This window comes from Hemiscyllium ocellatum, chromosome 8 (assembly GCF_020745735.1).
Source record: "Hemiscyllium ocellatum isolate sHemOce1 chromosome 8, sHemOce1.pat.X.cur, whole genome shotgun sequence".
Taxonomy (NCBI): domain Eukaryota; kingdom Metazoa; phylum Chordata; class Chondrichthyes; order Orectolobiformes; family Hemiscylliidae; genus Hemiscyllium; species Hemiscyllium ocellatum.
The window spans coordinates 35,217,813-35,239,334 of record NC_083408.1 but is presented as its reverse complement, the minus strand read 5'-3'; the positions used below and the strand labels follow the sequence as shown (position 1 = coordinate 35,239,334).

At 45.7% G+C, this 21,522-nt stretch overlaps 1 protein-coding gene across 2 annotated transcripts in view; it reads right to left on the bottom strand.

The window, feature by feature from the left end:
- Window positions 1-454: 454 nt before the first annotated feature.
- Window positions 455-21,522, bottom strand: part of LOC132818111 (sushi domain-containing protein 6-like) — a 48,437-nt gene continuing 27,369 nt past the window's right edge. Inside the window, exons 3-6 of one of the 2 annotated variants that reach the window (XM_060828808.1) lie at window positions 8,475-8,672; window positions 4,924-5,062; window positions 4,249-4,664; window positions 455-1,437 (exon numbers count right to left, since the gene is read on the bottom strand). In XM_060828808.1, coding sequence (XP_060684791.1) covers window positions 1,412-1,437; window positions 4,249-4,664; window positions 4,924-5,062; window positions 8,475-8,672 — 779 coding nt within the window. In that variant the 3' untranslated portion in view covers window positions 455-1,411. The remainder of the gene's footprint in view (window positions 1,438-4,248; window positions 4,665-4,923; window positions 5,063-8,474; window positions 8,673-21,522) is intronic. The other variant, XM_060828809.1, reaches the window with a different exon arrangement.

Below are 21,522 nucleotides of genomic sequence, written 5' to 3'. Positions count from 1 at the left end.
CGAAGATCAGGGAACATCTCTCCTGTGTCTAAGTCAAATATGTATCCCTCAAGCAACACAGTAAAACAGAATCTCTGGTCACTTAACTGTTTATGGGACTTCATTGTGTGCAAATTGCCTGTCATACAGCAGCGGCTGCACTTCAAAGCTACTTCATTGGCTGGGAAGCATTTTCGGATGCTCTGAAGTTGTAAAAGGTGCAATATAAATGCAAGTTATTTCTTTATTTCCTCTTTGTTCATCTCATCAGTTACCATTAAAGTTTCCTGGTCACAGATACTGAGTTAAGGGGAAGTCCAGCTTATGCCTGAGGTACGGTGGATCAGTGGATAGCATTGCTGCCTCACAGCACCAGGGACCTGGGTTCAATTCCAGCCTCTGGCAACCGTCCATGCGGAGCTTGCATGCTTCTCCCCATGTCTGCGGGGGTTCTCTTCTCCCCCCCACCCCCCCCCCCACCACCTCCCTCAGTCCAAAGATGTGCAGGTTAGGTGGGTTGGCTGTGGGAAACACAAGGTAACAGGGGTAGGGTACAGGGTGGGTCTGGATGCTGTTCAAAAGGTCAGTGGGCCGAATGTCGCTTGCACAAAAGCCAAGGGAGAACCTGGCTCTAATCCGTTTTCTACAGGGGTTAGCTATTGAATAGTGCATCCCAGTTTGTGACTCATTGCAAGTGACATGGGTTTCACTAATTGGTTCTTGTTTGATCCCACCCCAGAGGTATATTTGCAGAGCAGCACTCCTTATCCAACCAAAAGTATCTTTTCTGTTATATCTCCCTTAAAAAAAAATCAACCGCAAACTAGTGGCAGTGACCTGGAAACACGATTGCACCTGGTCTAAATGGAATAAAAGGGTCAAATTGTTTGTTCTGATGTTGAACTTAATCGACTGATTAAGTTCCAAGCTGGCTACTTAACTTCCAGGAGCTGACATTTGTATGGTCTGCCTTGTCTGAGGGAATGGATTAAGTAGTAAATGGAGCCTTCTAACCTATCATAAACTGGACTAGGCAGTGGTGACAGACATTGGAAGCAGGGATGGTACTGAAGACCAAAACAGGGGTGAGGGAAGAGCATTTAAGATGTGCAGGTTGGGACACCACCACCACTCCGCATCTAGTCTATATCCTGTGTCGTGAAGGATATCAGGTTTATCTGTCGCTCGCTAGAGGGTGACCATTCCCAGCATTAACCTCACGTGAAGGCAGCATCTCCATAGCCAGAATGTTCCCAGTCCGGGATGTAGTTGCGACTGAGTCACAGAGTCATGTCCATACTGGGCTTCAGCAGAGTGAGGGCAATGTCTTTACTGCAGCTCCTGTTACAGGATTTGAGTCAGTTTAATTGGAGATGGAGAGCCGAGTGTTCAGGAGGTCGAGGAAGAGGAGGAGAAAGCCACAGAGGTCCCTCTAAGCATCCTTAAGCAGAGGAATATCTGAAACAAAAAGGGAACAGGGCTTGAGTTAAGAATCAACTGATCATCAGCTTTTAGTTCGCAGCCTTACCACAGGCACAACATCATCTTCATCTAAAACTTTAAGAGTTAATAGTTAGCTTCCCCCTCCTTATCTCTCTGACCTCCTCCAGCCCCACATCCATCCATCCCACAGTGCAGTCCTTGAAACCAACTTGTGGTCCCTTCTTTTTCTCTTTTATATCTACAAGCGTTCTTACAGAGAATAATGCTTTCTCTCCCCATCATCAAATCATCCGTAGTATGTATTGTTCATCTATTAAACACCGCCTACGAATCACCCATGTTTCCAACTGAATAATTTATGTGCAAAAGCCTATTAAGTGTAATGCAAACCATCAAAAGGTAGAGGGGGAAGAGTCTGATATTTTCTGTCCAATCTTGCTCATGTGAAACATCTTGGGTCATTTTACTATGTTAAATAAATCATGTTGTTGCATATTTCGTTATGGAAATTTTCATTTCTTCCTCTGGTCTAAGCTAATGTTTGGAACAGGGAGAGCCGGGTAGCAAAACATACAGTACCCTGAGCTTAGTCAGTAAGGGCATAGAGTATAAGAGCAAGGAAGTCAAGTTAAACCTTTACATATACTTATTCAGCATTAATTGACGTTGAGGTTCTGGCTCTGGCCACTGCAATTTTGAAAGCAAGTGAAGGCATTAGAGATGGTGAAAAAATAGGTTTACAAGAATAATTCCAGGAATGAGGATCCCCTGTTATGATGATAGATTCGAGAAGGTTGGGAGGAGGTTTGGTAGAAATATTCAAATCATTGAAGGGTCGAGACAGAGAAAACCAGCCTCCTTTAGTGGAAAGAGCAGAGGGCATATGCTTATGGGAGTTGGAAAAAGAACCAATGGTGACATAAAGAAAATCCTTTACATTCAAGGTCTCGGAGCTGGAATGTGGTGCCTGTGAGTGTGGTGGAGGCAGTTTCAATTGCGGAAGTTAAGAGGGAATTGGATTATTATCTCTGAAGGAAGAACATGAGAGAAGGGGCAGGAATGGCACTAAGTTAAATGCTCCTTCAGAGAGCTAGCACAGATATGGCGAGCTCAATGGGCTTCTTTGGGTCTGTAACCATTCGATGTATACACTTCATCAGTATTCAGCCTGTGAGTTTCAATTAATAAAGGTAACAAGTCAAATGAACTTGCTGAACAAATGGAAGATGTGGGCACAGTTATAATGTTTAAAAGACACTTAGAAAAGTACATGAATAGGAAACATTTAGAGGGTTATGGGCCAGGAACAGGCAGGTGGGATAATTTGGGATTATGTCTGGAATGGACTAGTTGGACCAAAGGGTCTGTTTCCGTGCTGTATGATTCTATGAGTGTACAATGGGATCTTGATCAGATGGGCCAATGGCTGAGGAGTGGCAGATGGTGTTTAATTTAGATAAATGCAAGGTGCTGCATTTTGAGAAGGCAAATCAGAGCAGGACTTATACACTTAATGGAAAGGTCGTAGGGAGTGTTGCTGAATAAAGAGATCTTGGCGTACAGGTTCATAGCTCCTTGAAAGTGGAGTCGCAGGTAGATAGGATAGTGAAGAAGGCGATTGGTATGCTTTCCTTTATTGGTCACAGTATTGAGTTGGGAGGTCATGTTGCGGCTGTATACAATATTGGTTAGGCCCCGTTGAAATATTGCGTGCAATTCTGGTCTCCTTCCTATCAGAAAGATATTGTGAAACTTGAAAGGGTTCAGAAAAGATTTACAAGGATGTTGCCAGGGTTGGAGGATTTCAGTGAGAGGGAGAGGTTGAATAGGCTGGGGTTGTTTCCCTGGAGCGTCAGAGGCTGAGGGGTGACCTTATAGAGGTTTATAAAATCATGAGGGGCATGGAGAGGATAAATAGACAAAGTCTTTTCCCTGGGATAGAGGAGTCCAGAACTAGAGAGCATAGGTTTAGGGTGAGAGGTAAAAGATATAAAAGGGACCTAAGGGGCAACGTTTTCACACAGAGGGTGGTGCGTGTATATGGAATGAGCTGCCAGAGGAAGTAGTGGAAGCTGATACAATTGCAGTATTTAAAAGGTATCTGGATGGGTATATGAATAGGAAGGGTTTGGAGGGATATGGGCCAGTTGCTGGCAAATGGGACTAATTAGGTTAGGATATCTGTTTGACATGGACGAGTTGGACCGAAGGGTCTGTTTCCATGCTGTACATCTCTGACAAAGTATCAGAAATGATAAGTTATAACATTAAAAGGTTCCTGGTCTCAGTAGACCAAAAGGCTAACTCTGCATTGCTGACTTTCCAGTGGGGAGTCTCCCTCTTCTGGTGAATGGGAGTCTAGGGATTCTGTAATTGTCTGGTACAATGTCATTGCACTGCTTCCAACCAATGGGACAGGGAATTACTGCTTTGCCAAAAGGCCCAAATACATGGATACAAATATAAAATCAGACAATAGTTACATCACAGTCAGAGGCCATGCAGCCTGCTGTGTCAAGGCTGGCTCTCTGCAAGAGCAATCCAGTCAGACCCATGCCACAATCCTATTCCTAACCCTGCAACTCCGAAAATGTCTCTCTTCAAGTAATTACTGAATGAGCAAATGAGACAAAAGGTATAAGTGAGTACACAATGAGGAACAAGGAAAATGAGATACAAGGAAGGAAACAGATAAATATTTACATGCAAATGTATGTTGGTATGCAAATTCATACAATCTAGGACTTCCCACATTGACTGACAAAGTGGAGGATGAATTATACAAAGACCTGCAAAACATCAAGCTCTGTAGAAGATGCTGCTTACCATCAGTAGATCCCACAGGGGAGGAGAGAGATAGAAGACTCTGGACATCACTGCTCTCAGAGTCTTGGGTGTCAGAAGACAGAGACAGCCTCATCACCAAATTACGAGAGTGTGCAGGAGACGAGAAGGCAGGCTGATGAATCAGAACAGTCTCTGACCGGTTACCACTGCCACGGGCCTCAGAGTCACCAGGACTTTCTGGGCAGTCATCAGCACTTCTGCTGCAGTGGGCACCTTCCTCTGGAGCGTCTTCACCTGGGACTGGCCCTTCCGCCATGACGATCTGTACCCGCGAGCCAGAAGGCGGGATGGCAGCACCAGAACTGCCGTACACAGCTTCTTCATATGATGGAAGAGACACAGGAACCCCATCCACTACAATGGACACCTGATCGCCTGACACTCCCTGATCTCGCCTGGTGACAGATGCATACAACGTGGTTAAACACAATGCGACTAGCTCATTGGCCCAAACCTCAGGAAACTGTGAGGAGAATCAAAAACAGGAAGGGGCCATTCTTGCCCCTTCAATTACACCCTGGGTGACTTCCCATTATCACAACCCAATACTGCACAGTTACAAGCTTCCAAAGCCTCCCCTCCCCCTGTCACAGACTGACAACGTCCCTGCAGACAGACATGCACACACATCTGCTTTGACCATTCTTTACTCACCTGCTGTGGTGAAATGACTTCAACTTTGGTTGCAGCAAAACAAATAAAACTACCAGGAGGAGGATCAGGGCAACTGAGCTGGCAGTTGAAGCAACTATCGATAACGTTGGCACTCCGATCGTTGCCCTTGTGTCTTTATCTAAATGGAGGTTAAACAGAATGAGCTTCAACATCAGTAAGCTGCATTTACGCATTCAATAATCTGAGATACTCAGCCATGACTGAAATTACCAACATATTTCTTGTATATTTTATATACCTCCGAGATGTGCATAGTTGTGAGTGTATCAGAACGATTATTCAATGCTTTAAAATATCTGCTCCATGCTTCCAGTAATTTATACAGTTTGCTTACTCTTTCTTAGGCCACATTCAGGCTTTAATGAATCAAGCATAATAAGCATCAATACTAAATAGGCATCAGAGGGGAAAGTGAGGACTGCAGATGCTGGAAATCAGAGTTGAGAGTGTGGTGCTCAGCATCCGAGGGGCAGGAAAATCGACGTTTTGGGCATAAGCCCTGATGAATAATAACCAATAAAAAATGTAAATCCACTTAAGGAGTTTCTGAACATCTAAAATATTCAGAACATAAATCCCACCCTTGCCTCCAATGTACTTTCTGGGGAATTGATTCCATCACAGCAAAGGCTTACAAATGTGGATCTGCACATTTGTGACACCATATGGGGCTAGCATGAAGGGGGCAGACGGAAACAGAGAGACAGAAACAAAGAGTGAAATACATAGAAAGAGCACGAGAGAGCTACACACCGACAGAGAGAAATAGAGGAAGTCATAGACAGAGGAGCAAAGGGACAGAAACAAATAGAATGAGAGAGAGAGAAACATAAACACACTGTAACAGACAGGGAGAGAGAAAGAGAGTCAGAAATGCAATGTGACATACGTGGAGAGATACTGCGGGAGACACAAAGAAAGAGTGAAGCTTATGCACACAGGAAGAAAAAAATACTTTTTTTAAAACGTCAATTTAAAACAAAGTCACTGGAACAATTCACATTCTTAAGGATGAGACTTCTTACTTTTAATTATTCACTTTCTGGGCCAGAGAGACTGATTGGCCATCATTAGCAATTGTTATGTTATTAGATAGTTGTATTGTTAAATATCACACATCAAATTCTGTGGTAAGTTTAATGTGCATGTGAAGCAATTTCATGAAACTCACTGATGCCCTGACCTGTTCTGCCTTGATGTGGTTGCAGTCACACCAAAATCATTGCTTCCCTGAACACGATAAGACCATAAAGAAACAGGAACAGGGGTAGGCTGTTTGGCCCCTCGAGCCTGCTGCACCATTCAATAGGATTATGGCTGACCTGGTATGCCCGATGATCATTTTTCTGCCCTTTCTCCGTAACCCTTTCTTCCCCTCTGATTAAGGGTCTATTTCAGCCTCAAATAGACACAAGGACTCTGCTCCCACAGCGCTGTGTGGCAAAGAGTTCCAAAGACTCTCAATCCTCAGAGAGAAGAAACTCCTCTTCATCAGAGTCTTAAGTTTGCTCCTCTTTATTCAGAGACTATGCTCTCTGGCGCTAAACTTTCCCATGAAGGGAAACATCCACTCAGAATTTCAGCCTCTTAAAAATCCTGTGCATTTCAATGAGATCACCCCTCGGTCTTCTAAATTCCAGTGAGCGGACTCTCAACCTGTTTAGCCTTTGACCTTATGACTCTATCAGACAATCGTTCCATACCAGGGATCATCGTGATGAACCTCCTCTGAACTGCCTCCAATGAAATTATATCTTTCCTTAAATAGGGGAACCAAAACTGCCATCAGTACTCCAGATGTGGTCTCACCTGCGCTTGTACTGTTGCAGTAAGACTTCCCCACACTTATACTCCAATGCTCTTGAAGTAAGAGCCAACATTCCATTAGCCTTCCTGGTTACCTGCTGCACCTGTGTGCTAGTTTTCTGTGGTTTCATGCGTAGGTCCACACTAGTCCTTTGTAGTGCAGCTTTCTGCAGTTTTTCGTCATTTAAGTAATACTCTGTTCTCCCTTCCAAAATGAACATCACATTTCCCACCTTATACTCCATTTGCCAACTTTCTGCCCACTTAGTGCCACCTATCAATATCTCTCTGTGAACTGATGTATCCCTGTTACAACCTGCCTTCCTACCAATTTTTATGTGGTCTGCAAATTTGAAGTCATAATCCAGCCCAATGCACATGGGCAGCTGGGGACGGGCAGTAAATATTGGCTTGCCCAGCAAACTCCAAGATTAACTGAGGAAAACATTTCGCCTCTAAACTCCACACCAGAACCGTGGGTTCAAGCCCCTGAGTTCTGAAGACATGAGCACATAGACCAACCCAATACAGAGGAGCCTTGATTATCCGAACGAGATGGGTGGGCACTATTTCGTTTGGATAATTGATTATTCGGGTTAATCGATTCAATGCCTTTCTTCTGGGGCTCAGAGTTTTCTGTTAAGTCCGCTCCCCGAAAGGAGACGAGGCAGCAGCACACCACGTGCGAGCCCTCGCGCCCACCCCAAGCCATCCTGCCGCCCACCCCCAATCCCATCCAACACCGCGCCCCCAGCCACCGTCCGACCCTGTCCACACCCCTGCTCCCAGTCCAACTCAGCTGCCCCACCCCTTCCACGTGCCTCCCGTTTGCCGGATAATCCAAAATTTGGATAATTGGTAGTCTAATTGATAGTCGGATAATTCCTCTGTACTCCTGATGCAATACTAAGGGAGTCTTGCATTGTCAGAGAAGGCATTGAGAAGAGAATCCCTTCTATTAATCAGGTAACTATAAAGATTCCAACGCACAACACAGTTTAAGGGTGTTCCACCCTCTGTCTGATTTATGTCTGGGAGAATTTGTTGTCCAAAAACTAGTTGCCTCGTCTCTTTCACAAAAATTTCAAAAAGAGGATATTGTGTGCAATTCCGGTCTCCCTCCTGTAGAAAGGAGCTTGTGAAACTTGAAAGGGTTCAGAAAAGATTTACAAGGATGTTGCCAGGCTTGGGGGATTTGAGCTGTAGGGAGAGGCTGAACAGGCTGGGGCTGTTTTCCCTGGAGCGTCGGAGGCTGAGGGGTGACCTTATAGAGGTTTATAAAATCATCAGGGGCATGGATAGGATAAATAGACAAAGTCTTTTCCCTGGGGTGGGGGAGTCCAGAACTAGAGGGCATAGGTTGGGGGTGAAAGGGGAAAGATTTATTTGGGACCAAAGGGGCAACTTGTTCACACAGAGAGTGGTGCGTGTATGGAATGCGCTGCCAGAGGAAATGGGTTAGGCTGGTACAATTACAACATTTAAAAGACATCTGGATGGGTATATGAATAGGAAGATTTTAGAGGGATATGGGCCAAGTGCTGGCAGGTGGGACTAGATTAGGTTGGGATATTTGGTCGGCATGGACGGGTTAGAACAAAGGGTCTGTTTCTGGACTGTACATCTCTACGCCTATAATTTCTTCGCTGTGAATCATTTTGGGGCATCTAATCACCATGAAAGGCACACGATGAATACAATTCCAGGTTCTGGCACATACTGACCTGGGTTCAGCCTGCAGCTGATCTCCATCGCGGGTTTCCATTCTCCGTTCTCACAGGTCAGGTACTTGTAGTCTCCCTTCAGAGTGTAGCCCTCATCGCAGAAGTACTCAATGACTGTGCTGGACACAAAGCTGCCACATGGTGAGGGGTGGCACGCAAAGCCTCCATTTTCCGGTTGCAGTGGCTGCCGGCAGACTGCTGGGAATAGACATAAAGAGTCATTAGCAAACATGGGAAACAGAGCATTTATGGACCTGCCCTTTCTAAAGCAACCCAAAGGGTCAGACCCTGTCCCTGCTGCCCGACAGGTTAACTCACACCAAGTACCATTCATCCATCATGTTTGTGCCTGTTTATCTATAATGATTCCTGGCCAGACATTGTCTTGAGAGGTCCCTGCTTTCCTCTAATGGTGACCTTGGTGTTTCCCTGATTTGGAATCCTCCACCACTGGCAACAATGCATGCCTTGGCCCTGCGATCTGACCATCTAAACCTCTTTGTCTCTCTCCCATTCTCCCTTCCTTTGAAGGCACTGCGCAAACCCCTCTGCCTGACCACACCGTTGCTCACAGTATCCTTGGGTGGTGGTCCAAGCAGCCGGATCACCACCACCTTCTTCAGGGGGTTTTGAGATGGCCAATAAACACTGGCCCAGCCAGCAAGGTCCATATTCCAGGAGTGTTTTTGAAAAAAATGTAAGGAAGGTAATAAAAATGGTCTAGGCCAAAGAATGAGAATGTGGGGAGGTGGGTTTTGCAGAGTGGTTTAAAGGACAAGAGAGAACAAATAGAGGTGGCTTTTGAGTTAATTTTTACCAAAGCTAACAGAACTATGCAAATGCAAGAGGCTGCTGATGCGAGATTATGTGTGCATAAACTATAGTGGCTCCCATGTTTAACTTTCACCTTCAGGTGATCAACTCAGACAATGAACTAAAATCTTGCTTGGCTAGCTGATTTGGGAGATGTATTGGATGGGCACAGTTGGGTTTTTCATTGGTGCCCAATGCATTAAAACATCTACAAAAGGCCACAAAACTGGTGACTCCAGTAGGGCTTTATAGTATTGGCCACATTCAGCAGAGTCAACCTTTCCACAGATATGCAGGTTCATAGCTCCCTGAAAGTGGAGTCGCAGGTAGATAGAATAGTGAAGGTGGCATTTGGTATGCTTTCCTTTATTGGTCAGAGTATTGAGTTGGGAGGTCATGTTGCAGCTGTACAGGACATTAGTTAGGCCACTGTTGGATAGGAAAGAGATTGTGAAACCTGAAAGGGTTCAGAAAAGATTTACAAGGATGTTGCCAGGGTTGGAGTATTTGAGCCATAGGAAGAGGCTAAACAGGCTGGGACTGTTTTCCCTGGAGTGTCAGAGGCTGAGGGGTGACCTTATAGAGGTTTACAAAATTATGAGGGGCATGGATAGGATAAATAGGCAAAGTCTTTTCCCTGGGGTGGGGGAGTGCTGAACAAGAGGGCATAGGTTTAGGGTGAAAGTGGAAAGATATAAAAGAGACCTACAGGTCAACTTTTTCACACAGAGGGTGGTACGTGTATAGAATGAACTGCCAAAGGAAGTGGTGGAGGCTGGTACAATTGTAATACTCAAGAGGCATTTGGATGGGTATATGAATAGGAAGGGTTTGGAGGGATATGGGCCAGGTGCTGGCAGGTGGGTCGAGATTGGGTTGGGATATCTGGTCGGCCTGGACAGGTTGGATGGATGGGTCTGTTTCCGTGCTGTACATCTCTATGACATTGTCAGGGGACTAGTGAACAATGTCACTGGGTGTCTGGGAGAATTGTTCTCAGAGCTAATATACCTTCACCTTGATGACAATATGATCGACTAAAGAAACACAACTAATTGTAGACCCTTCATGAAGCTCTGAGCTATGTAGTCAGTCAACTAAGTGCAGAGAACCATTAAGTTGTGTCGATGGGAGCTGGGTGTTACGTTAACACTGGGAATGAAGCCCATGCCAAACTGAAAAGGGGCTTACTGCAGGCTGTGAAAAGTCCCTCCACTTCGGCTTCAACAGATTGGTCCAATTCAATAAGAGATTTGGTGCCCTGCAATATTAACAGGGCCCTGGTTGCCACTGTAGTTCAGGGTAATTGAGGTTTGTGGCACATTCACTCCGATCAGTCCCAGGGGACGTAGAATTAATAAGGTCCAATAAATGTGGAATTAATTTTTGTGGATCTCTATGGGGAGGAGTAAATAATCTGGACAGCTGACCTACCGTGACAAAAAACCTGTTCAACTGAAACCCCTTTTCACGGCTTGGTTCACTACCCCAAAAGATAATGGTGGCATGAAACCACCTCGATGGTTCTCTGCAGACCCCCTGTAAGATCTCAGGATGAGGCCAGTTCCTCAGATTCATGAGGTGAGGTGGGGTGGAGATGGAGGAGGGTGCAACTAACGGGCTCTCCCGAGTCAAATGCCATGGACCCAACTAATGAGTTGTGCAGGGCAGGGGCATGGCATGGTTCCTGGAGATTTTAGATTAGATTAGATTACTTACAGTGTGGAAACCGGCCCTTCGGCCCAACAAGTCCACACCGACCCGCCGAAGAGCAACCCATCCAGACCCATTCCCCTACATTTAGCCCCCTTCACCTAACACTACGGGCAATTTAGCGCGGCCAATTCACCTAACCCGCACATTTTTGGACTGTGGGAGGAAACCGGAGCATCCAGAGGAAACCCACGCAGACACGGGGATGACGTGCAAACTCCACACAGTCAGTCGCCTGAGGCGGGAATTGAACCTGGGTCTAACCACTGAGCCACCATGCTGCCCACATTTTGGACACATTGGGAGACATGTGGCAAGATTTCCCAATCCGTCAACCCACAAGTCCTCCTCCCATCACCCCTTCAAGAACCAGGATACAACTTGGAGGGAACGTTCTTCACAACATCCTGGTTACCATGCCGACCATTACCGGGTGACAAGCCCGGCATCCAATTGTTGTTGTGGGAGCTTGCTGCGCGCAAATTAGCTCTTATGTTTCCTTCACTATAACTTCAACACTACTGCATTGCCTGTCAAGTGCTTTTGGGAATCCTGAGGTCACAAACAGCATTAAATGATTGAGAGTTCTATTGTGCTGCAGATACTAAACAGCAAAACAGTCACCGTGGCAACAGCCAAAAGACTCATTCTGTTCAGGTACTGTACAATTATGTCGTCAATCCACTGGTATTTATTCAGCATCAAGAAACTAATGTACATTCCAGCGATAGAACAATGATGTTCGACAATAATATCAGGAATGAAGCATCATCACAATTAATGCTGTGCTGGTGTAAATGGAGATCACAGAGAGAGCCGCCCAAAGACAGTATGAACCCCCTCCGGCAGCACCTGCTGACCATACCCTCTCAGGCTTTCTCACAGTGCCCAATGCCATGTTAATCCAGCTCCCTCACACTGTCACTGAGTAACCCCTCTTCCCCCCCTAGCACCCTTTGTTACTGACTGTATCTCTCTTGATCTTAATCCAGCTCCTTCACACTGTCACTCAGTAACCCTCTCCCCCAGCCCCCTGTGTTACTGACCATATCTCTCCTGATGTTAATCCAGCTCCCTCACACTGTCACTCAATAACCCCTCTCCCCCAGCACCCTGTGTTACTGACTGTATCTCTCCTGATGTTAATCCAGCTCCCTCACACTGTCACTCAGTAACCCCTCTCCCCCCCAGCACCCTGTGTTACTGACTGTATCTCTCCTGATGTTAATCCGGCTCCCTCACACAGTCACCCCTCTCCCCCAGCACCCTGTATTACTGACTGAAACTCTCCTAATGCTAATCCAACTCTCTCACACAGTAAGGCCAGTCCCTCTGATCCTGTGAGATTCAGATTTATTTTATTGGTCCTGTTTAGAAAATTGTGGAACAGATGAGCCTGGACCTCCCAGCTCAGTGGTAGGGTCATGGCCAGTGCATCACAACAGCCCTCCTGTGAGATGTTATGATTGGGTTTAATCCCAATGGGGGAAAAAACGCACCAATTATAGGCTGTCCAAATTGCTTATTCTTTTTCCCAATCCCCCTGTGCATTCATTCACTCACTCATACATGCTCTCTCACAAACAAATATGCACATACACACACACACAAACACACACACACACACACACACTCCGCCCAGATAAAGGCGGTATCATTGTGTTCACTATTATTTCCGAGGCAGAACCACATTTGGAATGGACGATATTTCTTCATTTCTTTCCCCCAGTTTTTCCTCCAACGAGTTTTTATGCACCCTCCTCCATCTCATTATTGATACAACTATGTCCTGCTTGGTCACATTACTGTAGGTTTGTGATCACATGTAGACCAGGCCAGGCACATTTCTCCTGCAAAGTATACTCAAGGAACTTCCGGGTTCTCCCTCCTGCTCACCACCTCCGAGCCTACCTCTCAATTTAACCTATTGATTTTAAAATGTTATCGCTACCATTGGCTGACTTCCTCCAGAAGTTCAGATCTCCAAATTACTCAATTAGCAGCACTGTAGTTATGGTGCCTGTCCCAGACAATACAACAGTGATCTCAGGCAGTTGTTTGAACACTTTCTGAGTGCCAGAAGGGTTAATAATAGCAGCAGGCCCTGACAGCTGCAACATTCCTCTCCAGAGTATGCCCTTAGTGGAATGTCCATTGTTGCAGGATGGTCAGAGAAGACAAACAATTGTAACAACAGAATAGACACGGTCATGGACTGACCCTGACTTTACCTGAAACAGGAATAGAGTGTGTGGGGAAAGGAGCAGAAAGAGAAAGAGAGAGAGAGAGATTGAACAATAAGAAAAGGAGAGCGAGAGAGTCAGAGTGAGAGAGAGAGAAAACACACAATTGTGACAGACACAGATGTATACACATGGAAGAAGTAGGACATAGACATAAGGGGCAGACAGGGCAGAGAAAGTGAAGGAGACTTACAGATGCATGTGTACACACACACATTCATATGTACACACACAAACACTAACATGGATATACACTCAAACACTCATATGTGTATACATGCACACACAAACACTCACGTGTATATACAAACACTCAGGTACACGTACGCACTCACACGTATACACACACACAAACACACGTGCAAACACACACACAAACACACATGTATATACAAAAACAAACATTCAGGTGCATACACACACAAACACTCACATACAAACATACACAAACATTCACATGTACAAACACATACACACAAACACTCACGTGTATATACAAAAGCAAACACTCACAGGTATACACACACACACACACACACACACACACACACACACACACACACACAAACACTCATATGTACACAGACACACACACACGCAAACGCATAGAAAAGAGTGTCCAGATGTCTCTTTCTCCATCAGATTCTTGCCAAGCACCAAGGAGAGAGTTTAATGAGACCAAGGTAGAGGAGGAGAGTAAAAAGGCAGTGCGTGGCAACGAGTGAAAAGAGATAAAATTGAAATAAGTATGAAGGCTGGAAATCAGAAACAAACAGTGAAATTGCTGGAAACACTCAGCAGGTCTGGGAATACATCTCAGAACTAGTTTAATTGCATCACATCCAATTCCGAAACACAGTCACTGTTGCAACATAATTATAAGCCAGATAATCTGTGTCAAACAATAGCCCACAAACAGTAACCCAAAAATGATTGGGCGGCCTGTGTTTTGATGACGGTGGTCAGGGGATACTCACTGGCATGATGCCAGGGAAACTCTCTTGCCGTGAAGGTAGGTAGGCAAAGTGGCAGCTACACAGACAGAGGCAGAGGCGCTGTCCCCACGCAGACTGAATGAGGGTTTAACAAAAGTACAAAGCTGTGGCTTGGTTAGTTTTGCGACTTGCCAACTCCCCAGTGAATCATCCGAGGATTACACAAAAGACTTTGTCACGAAATATTGGAAGTGGCTGGATTACTACACCGTGTAAGGATAATCAGCTCTTTGTGCAATCGCTTCCCCTATTTAAACCCAACTTCAGTAAAGTCAGAGAGAATAGAAAACAATGGGCTCAGCAGGGAGAGGAGCCGGACTGCAGGGAAGTGAGACAACCTCAGGAAGAGACTCGGTGAAAGGGAAAGATTGTCTCAAAGTTATAGAGTCATACAGCATAGAAACAGACCCTTCGGTCCAACCAGTCCACACTGACCATAATCCCAAACTAAACTAGTCCTACCTGCCTATGTCTCCAAACATTTCTTATTCATGTACTTATCTAAGAGACATTGAAGCGTTGTAACACATCCACCACTTCCTCTGCAATGCTATTCCATACATGAATCAGTGTGTGTAAAAAAAAAATTGCCCCTCATGTCTTTTAAATCTCCTCTCAGCTTAAAAATATGCTCTCAGGCTTGATCCTAAGGAAAGAGAATGTCATTCACCTTATCTATACCCCTTAGCATTTTGTAAACTTCGATAAGGGGGTCAGCCCTCAGCCTCCTACACTCCAGGAGTGTAAAAAACGTCCCGGCCTATCCAGCCTTTCCTGACGTCTCAAAACCCTCCATTCCCAGCAACATCCCGGTAAATCTCTCGTGAACCCTCTCCAACTTTATATCCTTGCTATATAACAGGGGCATCCCGAATTGAGGAAAGTAATCACTAACCGCCATTTAAAAGCTGGAGACAAAACTCTGGCATTCCACTCCCAAAGGAAAAACGGCCCAATGGGAAATAAAAAGCTCTTGAGCTTTCCAGCCCTTTCTGCCCCTACCAAATAACTCCAAAGGGACATCACGTCCTCACAGAAGGAAAGGATCAGTCAGTGCAAGAGGAGTATCAGTAGACAGCCAGTGACAGCATCCTACACAGCAAATGGCAGATAATAGCAGGCACAACAATACTTACATAGCACCTTGAACTCCACAGCATTGTCTCGCAGGACAACATGGTAGTTAACACAAATTTTGATCTGGAGACACAACGGCTCAGGCAGGGGATAGGGTTTAGACCTTTTGAAAGACTTTGATAAGCACTGTACCATTGCATGATCAGCTCATGATTAAGGTGTATGATCAGATGATAAACAGAAGAGTACATAGCAAGCAGGCTACACTGGAAAGGAGAGAGACTGAGTCAGGGCAAAGGGCTTCTAATTTCATTTGATTTGATTTAATTTTAAACATACTAAGTCAGCACTTGGCTTAAACTCATCATTCCAGCCAGTGGAATTTACAAGGACAGGACGTGAAAGACCATTGCCTTAAAGGGACAGGGGGAAGCAGATGAGTTTTGGGAGGATTTTCTGTAGTTTAGGGAGGAATTTCTGTAGATTAGGTCATCTGCTGCTGAAGGCATAGCCATCAAGGGTGGATCGGTGAAAATCACCAGAAGGTAAGAAACGAAACAGTCTCAGACAGTTTTGGGTTTTGGAGATCAGGAGGAACGGGGGTACAGACTAAACTGACCTGTCTAGGAGCCAGCTGTAGGCTGGAATACAAATCTCTCCTTCTCAGCTTCCAATCCTGGCATCTGTTTTCAACTCGGGAAATGCTGATTCGGTGCCAAGGATAGGTTTCCTGCAGGCCTGTGCGAATCCCTCTGCAGTTCGAGATGCTCGAGTGCATCACGCTCACCTTAGGACTTAGCCCCCCACCATCCTGTTTGCTTTCTGTGCCAAATCACCACAGCAACAGTAACGACACTTCAAAGCAATTTATCTGATGCCCAAGGCATCCCCCAACTTGAAAGACACAAAGTAAGCGTAATGCATCTTTTCTCTCGTTAACTCTGCCTCAGAATCCTAGCTGTGAAGCACAGTGTTTAAATAGACTCAGTCTATTCTCAACAACAGTTAGAAGCAGAGGAACTGAAGGATGTCCTTCAGCCCCTCAGGTCTGTTCTAGCTCACAACGGGACCAAAGATGATCTGTCCCTCAGCTCCATTCTCCTAACCTATTGATAACTTCTGCCATTTTCAATTGACACAACGATCCAATGATTTAGCTTCAGATTTCCATTAACCTTTGAGTGAAACTAAAATCAAATTGTTGATCCTGGGATCAGCTACGTCCATTCATTTATTGCAAATCTTGTTTTCTAACAACCTGAATGCATCCAGTGACGTTCCACCCTCACTGGCCCCCAGGACAAATTGGGTAGATAAAGAGAAACTATCAAATGCTTCAATCATCTTAAACGTTCTCAATTAAGTCACTCTGCAATCTATGGATCTGTCTGCTCACACCAGTCTACTTCATACTGAGCATGTTCACACTAATAAGCAGAGTTTTGAAAATTAAAAGCAGTACTTTGTTTAATAACTTATTTCTGTATTCTGATGTATATCTATATATAGACTCATTAAAATTATATTAATTGGTATTTGTAACTATATTTATAAGATATATCACTATGAATGCCAATCAACCTTAATCACATATACTGGAAGAAATACAAAGCTAGTCTTGGTGAACCTGACCTCATCATTTAAGGCGTCTATGAAAACATAGGATTTGTGAATCTCTGGTTCTAGATTTCTGCCAAACACATGCAGAATTGGCACATGAATATTGATCACTTTAGTATAATAGAAGTTGCTGCCCATTGGGAGATGTAGATAACTAGGAAATAGCAGGTTGTGCTTTCGACAAAATCTGGTGCTGCAACACACTAGGGTGCTTTTGACTTCACTTGGCTTGAACTCGTCATTCCAGCCAGCAGGATTCACAAGGACAGGAAGTGAAATGGAACACCAGCACCCAGTCACATACTACCCTGGCTTAGAAACGTATACTGAACTTCAAGGCCTTGCAGTGAAATCCTCGTTTTCACAACTTCTCCATCGTTTCACAGCCACTCCGATCTGCGGAGCCTCCTGCAGTCCCACAGCTCTGCGAGATCTCAGGGTTTTGCTAACTCTGGCATACAGTCAAAGAGATTTACAGCATGGAAACAGACCCTTCAGTCCAACTCATCCACGCCAACTAGATTTCCTAACCTAATCTAGTCCCATTTGCCTCTTTGACCAAGCAATATCTCTTTACGAGGCAGATTTTGTTCTAAAAATGCTTCGTGAGACTCCTCAGAACTCTTTTTTAATCCACTCATCAGACATCAATGTCACTGGTTTTGTCCAACATTTATTGCCCGTTCCCTAATTGTCCCTGAGAGGGTGAGCTGCCTTCTTGAATACCTACATCCCATGCGCAGTAGGCAGATCCACAGTGCCACTAGGGAAGGAATTCTGGGATTTGGAGAGTGAAGGAACAGCAGTATATTTCCAAGACAGCATGGTGAGTGGCCTGGAGGGAAACTGGATGGTGGTGTTCCCATCTATCTGCTGCCCTTGTCCTTCTAGAGGAAAATGGTTGTGGGTTTGGAAGGTGCTGAAGAGTTTTGGTGGATTGTATTGTGTAGTTGGTACACACTGCTGCTACTGAGTGTTGGCGATAGGAGGAGCTGGGTGTTCCCAAACAACTGGGCTGCTTTATCCTGGATGGCGTCAGTCTTCTTGAGTGTTGCTGGAGGTGCACTCACCCGGGCAAGTGGGGAGTATTCCATCACCTTCCTGACTTGTGCCTTGTAGATGGTAGACATGCTTTGGGGAGTCAGGAGGTGAGTAAAACTGCTATATGAATATATGACATGGAGGTGCCAGTGTTGGACTGGGGTATACAAAGTTAAAAATCACACAACACCAGGTTATAGTCCAACAGGTTTATTTGGAAGCACTAGCTTTCGGAGTGCTGCTTCCTCATCAGGTAGCTACTCCCAAATAAATCTGTTGGGCTATAACCTGGTGTTGTGTGACTTTTAACTATATAAGTTGTTTGGTCAAAGGAGTGTTTATGGCACATGGACTACAGCGGTTAAAGGGGCAGCTCACCTCCACCACCTTCTTGAGGGCAACTGGAGATGTGCAACTAATGTTGGTCTTGCCAGCATGTGGCATCAACAAGCTGAGGTCTAATTAAAAAAAATAAATATTTGGAGATGCTGGTGTTGGACTGGGGTATACAAAGTTAAAAATCACACAACACCAGGTTATAGTCCAACAGGATTATTTGGAAGCACTAGCTTTCGGAGTACTCCACAACCACCTGCTGAAGGAGCAGCGCCCCAAAAGCTAGTGCTTCCAAATAAACCTGTTCGACTGTAACCTGGTGCTGTGTGATTTTTAACTAAAAAAAATAAATCTATACTTATGTGGCGTTTTCCACAAGTTCAGGGAGTCGCACTGTTATTCGCAGAAGCACTGTTTCGATGTGTGGTCACCCTTGCGTGAGGCCATAGAAACCACCATGACACAGGAGACTGAACCCGCAGCCACACATCCTCCTCGGGAATTCATTTCAACCACTTCTCAACTGAAAGGGGAGATGGAGGAGGGCAGCCCCTGGGTGAGGAAGGGAACAGGGAGCCCTCTCCCTGAGCAATTCAGAATGGATGAGGGGGCAGAGAGTCATGTCTCAGCTCTGCAAGCAGAGGGAGAGGTTCCAGCCTCATTAAATGATCAAAGATTCACTTGGAGGTGCAGTCGGTGGTGGAGGCTGGGATCGGTTGGGGAGAGCTGTATTTGACTGCAGTCTGTCAATGATTAATCAAGAGGCAGTGAATTCGAGCTGAACCTTCGGTCAGAGTTCACATCACCACACACACACACACACACACTCACGCACACACCACACACACACTCACGCACACACCACACACACACACACCCCCCCAGGCCAAGAGAGGTCAGGACGTTGGGGCAATCTGGAAGATTGCAGCCAGAATGTCACCCACAGGTTGGCTGGTCCCTTTGTAAATGGCGACAGACACAAGCGAGCAAGGAACATGCCGTGTTCAGCAACCACAGGGAGGCACTATTAAGGAGATAGTAAACTTTGAAGATTGTAGAACATCCTCACACAGCTTCATTCGATAGGACTTTTCATCCTGATGAACCCCCAAGGCCGATGTCTGCCCCTCTCTCAACATCATGGAAACTGTCACAGCTGGGATCCCACTGTGCACGAACAGGCTGCTCGACCTTTCTCACCTTACTGCCAGTGACCAGGTAGTTGATGTGGGCTCCCTGGCGTTTGGCATGCCCTGATGTTGGGGAAAGGTTCCATATAAACGCACATGCTTCTCCCCACCCACCCCAATACAATTCTTGTAGAGAGGGCACCGCTTGTCACTGGCCCCTCGGGTGTATTTTTTTTCCCTTCCTGGCGATAAAATGTGAATCAAGCTTTTCTGCACTGCCATTTCTTCACTGTGGGCGAAAGTGGGTACATCATTCCCTGATGAAAGGCTTTTGCCCGAAACGTCGGTTCTCCTGTTCCTCAGATGCTGCCTGACCTGCTGTGCTTTTCCAGCAACACACTCTAATCTTGTTCCTTCACTGTGTCCTACACCTACATGCATGGTGTGCTGTTTGGAAATGCTGCATGGTTTGACTTTAAACTTATTTACAGTGCACATTCAGATCACACGGTCAGATACAACAGCAGCAATAGAGCGCAAGGATCAATTGCTGACATTTACTCGTCACCTGACAATAAGTCAACCATCTGATTGGTTCAAATAGCACTGAACCAACAAGCACATCAGCTCTGGCCTTCCATCTTTGACACCGTGTCCCATTCGCACAGCAATTGTTGGCAAATATTAGTTGGAAGGGCTGGGAAATGGCAGGAAGGCTGGGAACAGCGAGTGGATCAGGATTAAGGGATTGAGATGGATGCAGGGTTTAGGCGGGTGCGGTGGGAGCTTGCAAATTGGGTCCAAGGTTCAGTCCTGATGTTTGTTTTACAGTTGTTCTGATTCACATCACATGTCTTCTTAAAGGTTAAGAGTGAACACTGCTGCATTGTAAAACACAACTGGGGAAGGGGGGGGGGGGGGGGGGGGGTGGGGGGGGGCATGGGCTTTAAAAAGAGGCTAAAGTTCAAGGGATTTCAGGATATGGAGCGGGTAACCCCATAACCAGGCAGGAGGACGTTCCCAATCTGCTCAGTCACAGCCTTACTGAGTCAGAGTCAGCTTACACTCAGAGCCAAGGACGGAACTGTCCAGAATGTTGTCAATTGGAAATATATGGAACGAGAGGAAGAAAGTTCAATTCCTAAATGGCAGCTCTAAAAAGTGAGCGAGGGCGAGAAAAGGAGTGTGAAAGATAGCCATAAAAAGAAAAGGGGACAAAAAACAGGGAAAGGAGAAAAGGAAAAACAGAAAAAGAAAATTGAAAAGGAAAGACCAGTTAATAAAAGGAAAGAGAGAGAGAAAGAGAAAACATTATCTTATCTTATTTATTCACTCAGCATGTCAATGCCTCATCTCTATAGAACATGACCCTTATCTTGCAGGCAGTTGTTATGTTAAGATATGAGTGACACTGTTACTTTCTCATACTGCAGCCTGGTGCTACTCTGAACAAAGTAAGGTGCCCCAGAGTGGCATCAAGATAAGAGTCTGGGCCGGGGCGGAAGCTGAGGTTATGATGTTTCTCTCCCTACTTTCAATTGCGTCAGTAACCAAAGGGCCTCAGTGTGTGAGCAATAAAAGGTTTCACATCGGGGGAGACAAAGCCACATCTTGTCAGCAGCTGCTGCAGGCCCGAGATACGGCCTGGTTCCCTCCCCCACTCCCTACTCATCCAGCCTTCACTGCAAGAAAGGAGGCAGCAGCTGGTGGCAAAGACAGGCTTAATGCTGGGGAATACAGCCAGCTGCCTCCTGCCAGATGGACCATCCCCTCAGACTCTGACAGCCGTCCCATTAAAAAATGCTGTGCCCTATTGACGTGTGCCCAGTCCAGCCAAGGTGGTGCAGGGGGTGGGGATTGGTGCGGATCAAGGAAGCTGATGAATGCTTGGACAAAGGCACAAAGCACTCTTATCATCTCAGTGTACACAGGGACTGCCCACCAGTCTCGGCCTACGCAGGAAAGGCTGCGCTGCCATCTCCCTGGCGAGGTGCCAATCCTAACTCCTCCTGCAACAGGATCCCAGGTGGTTGCTTGGAAGAAGACATGCTTGGTTCTCTCTCACACACACACACGAATA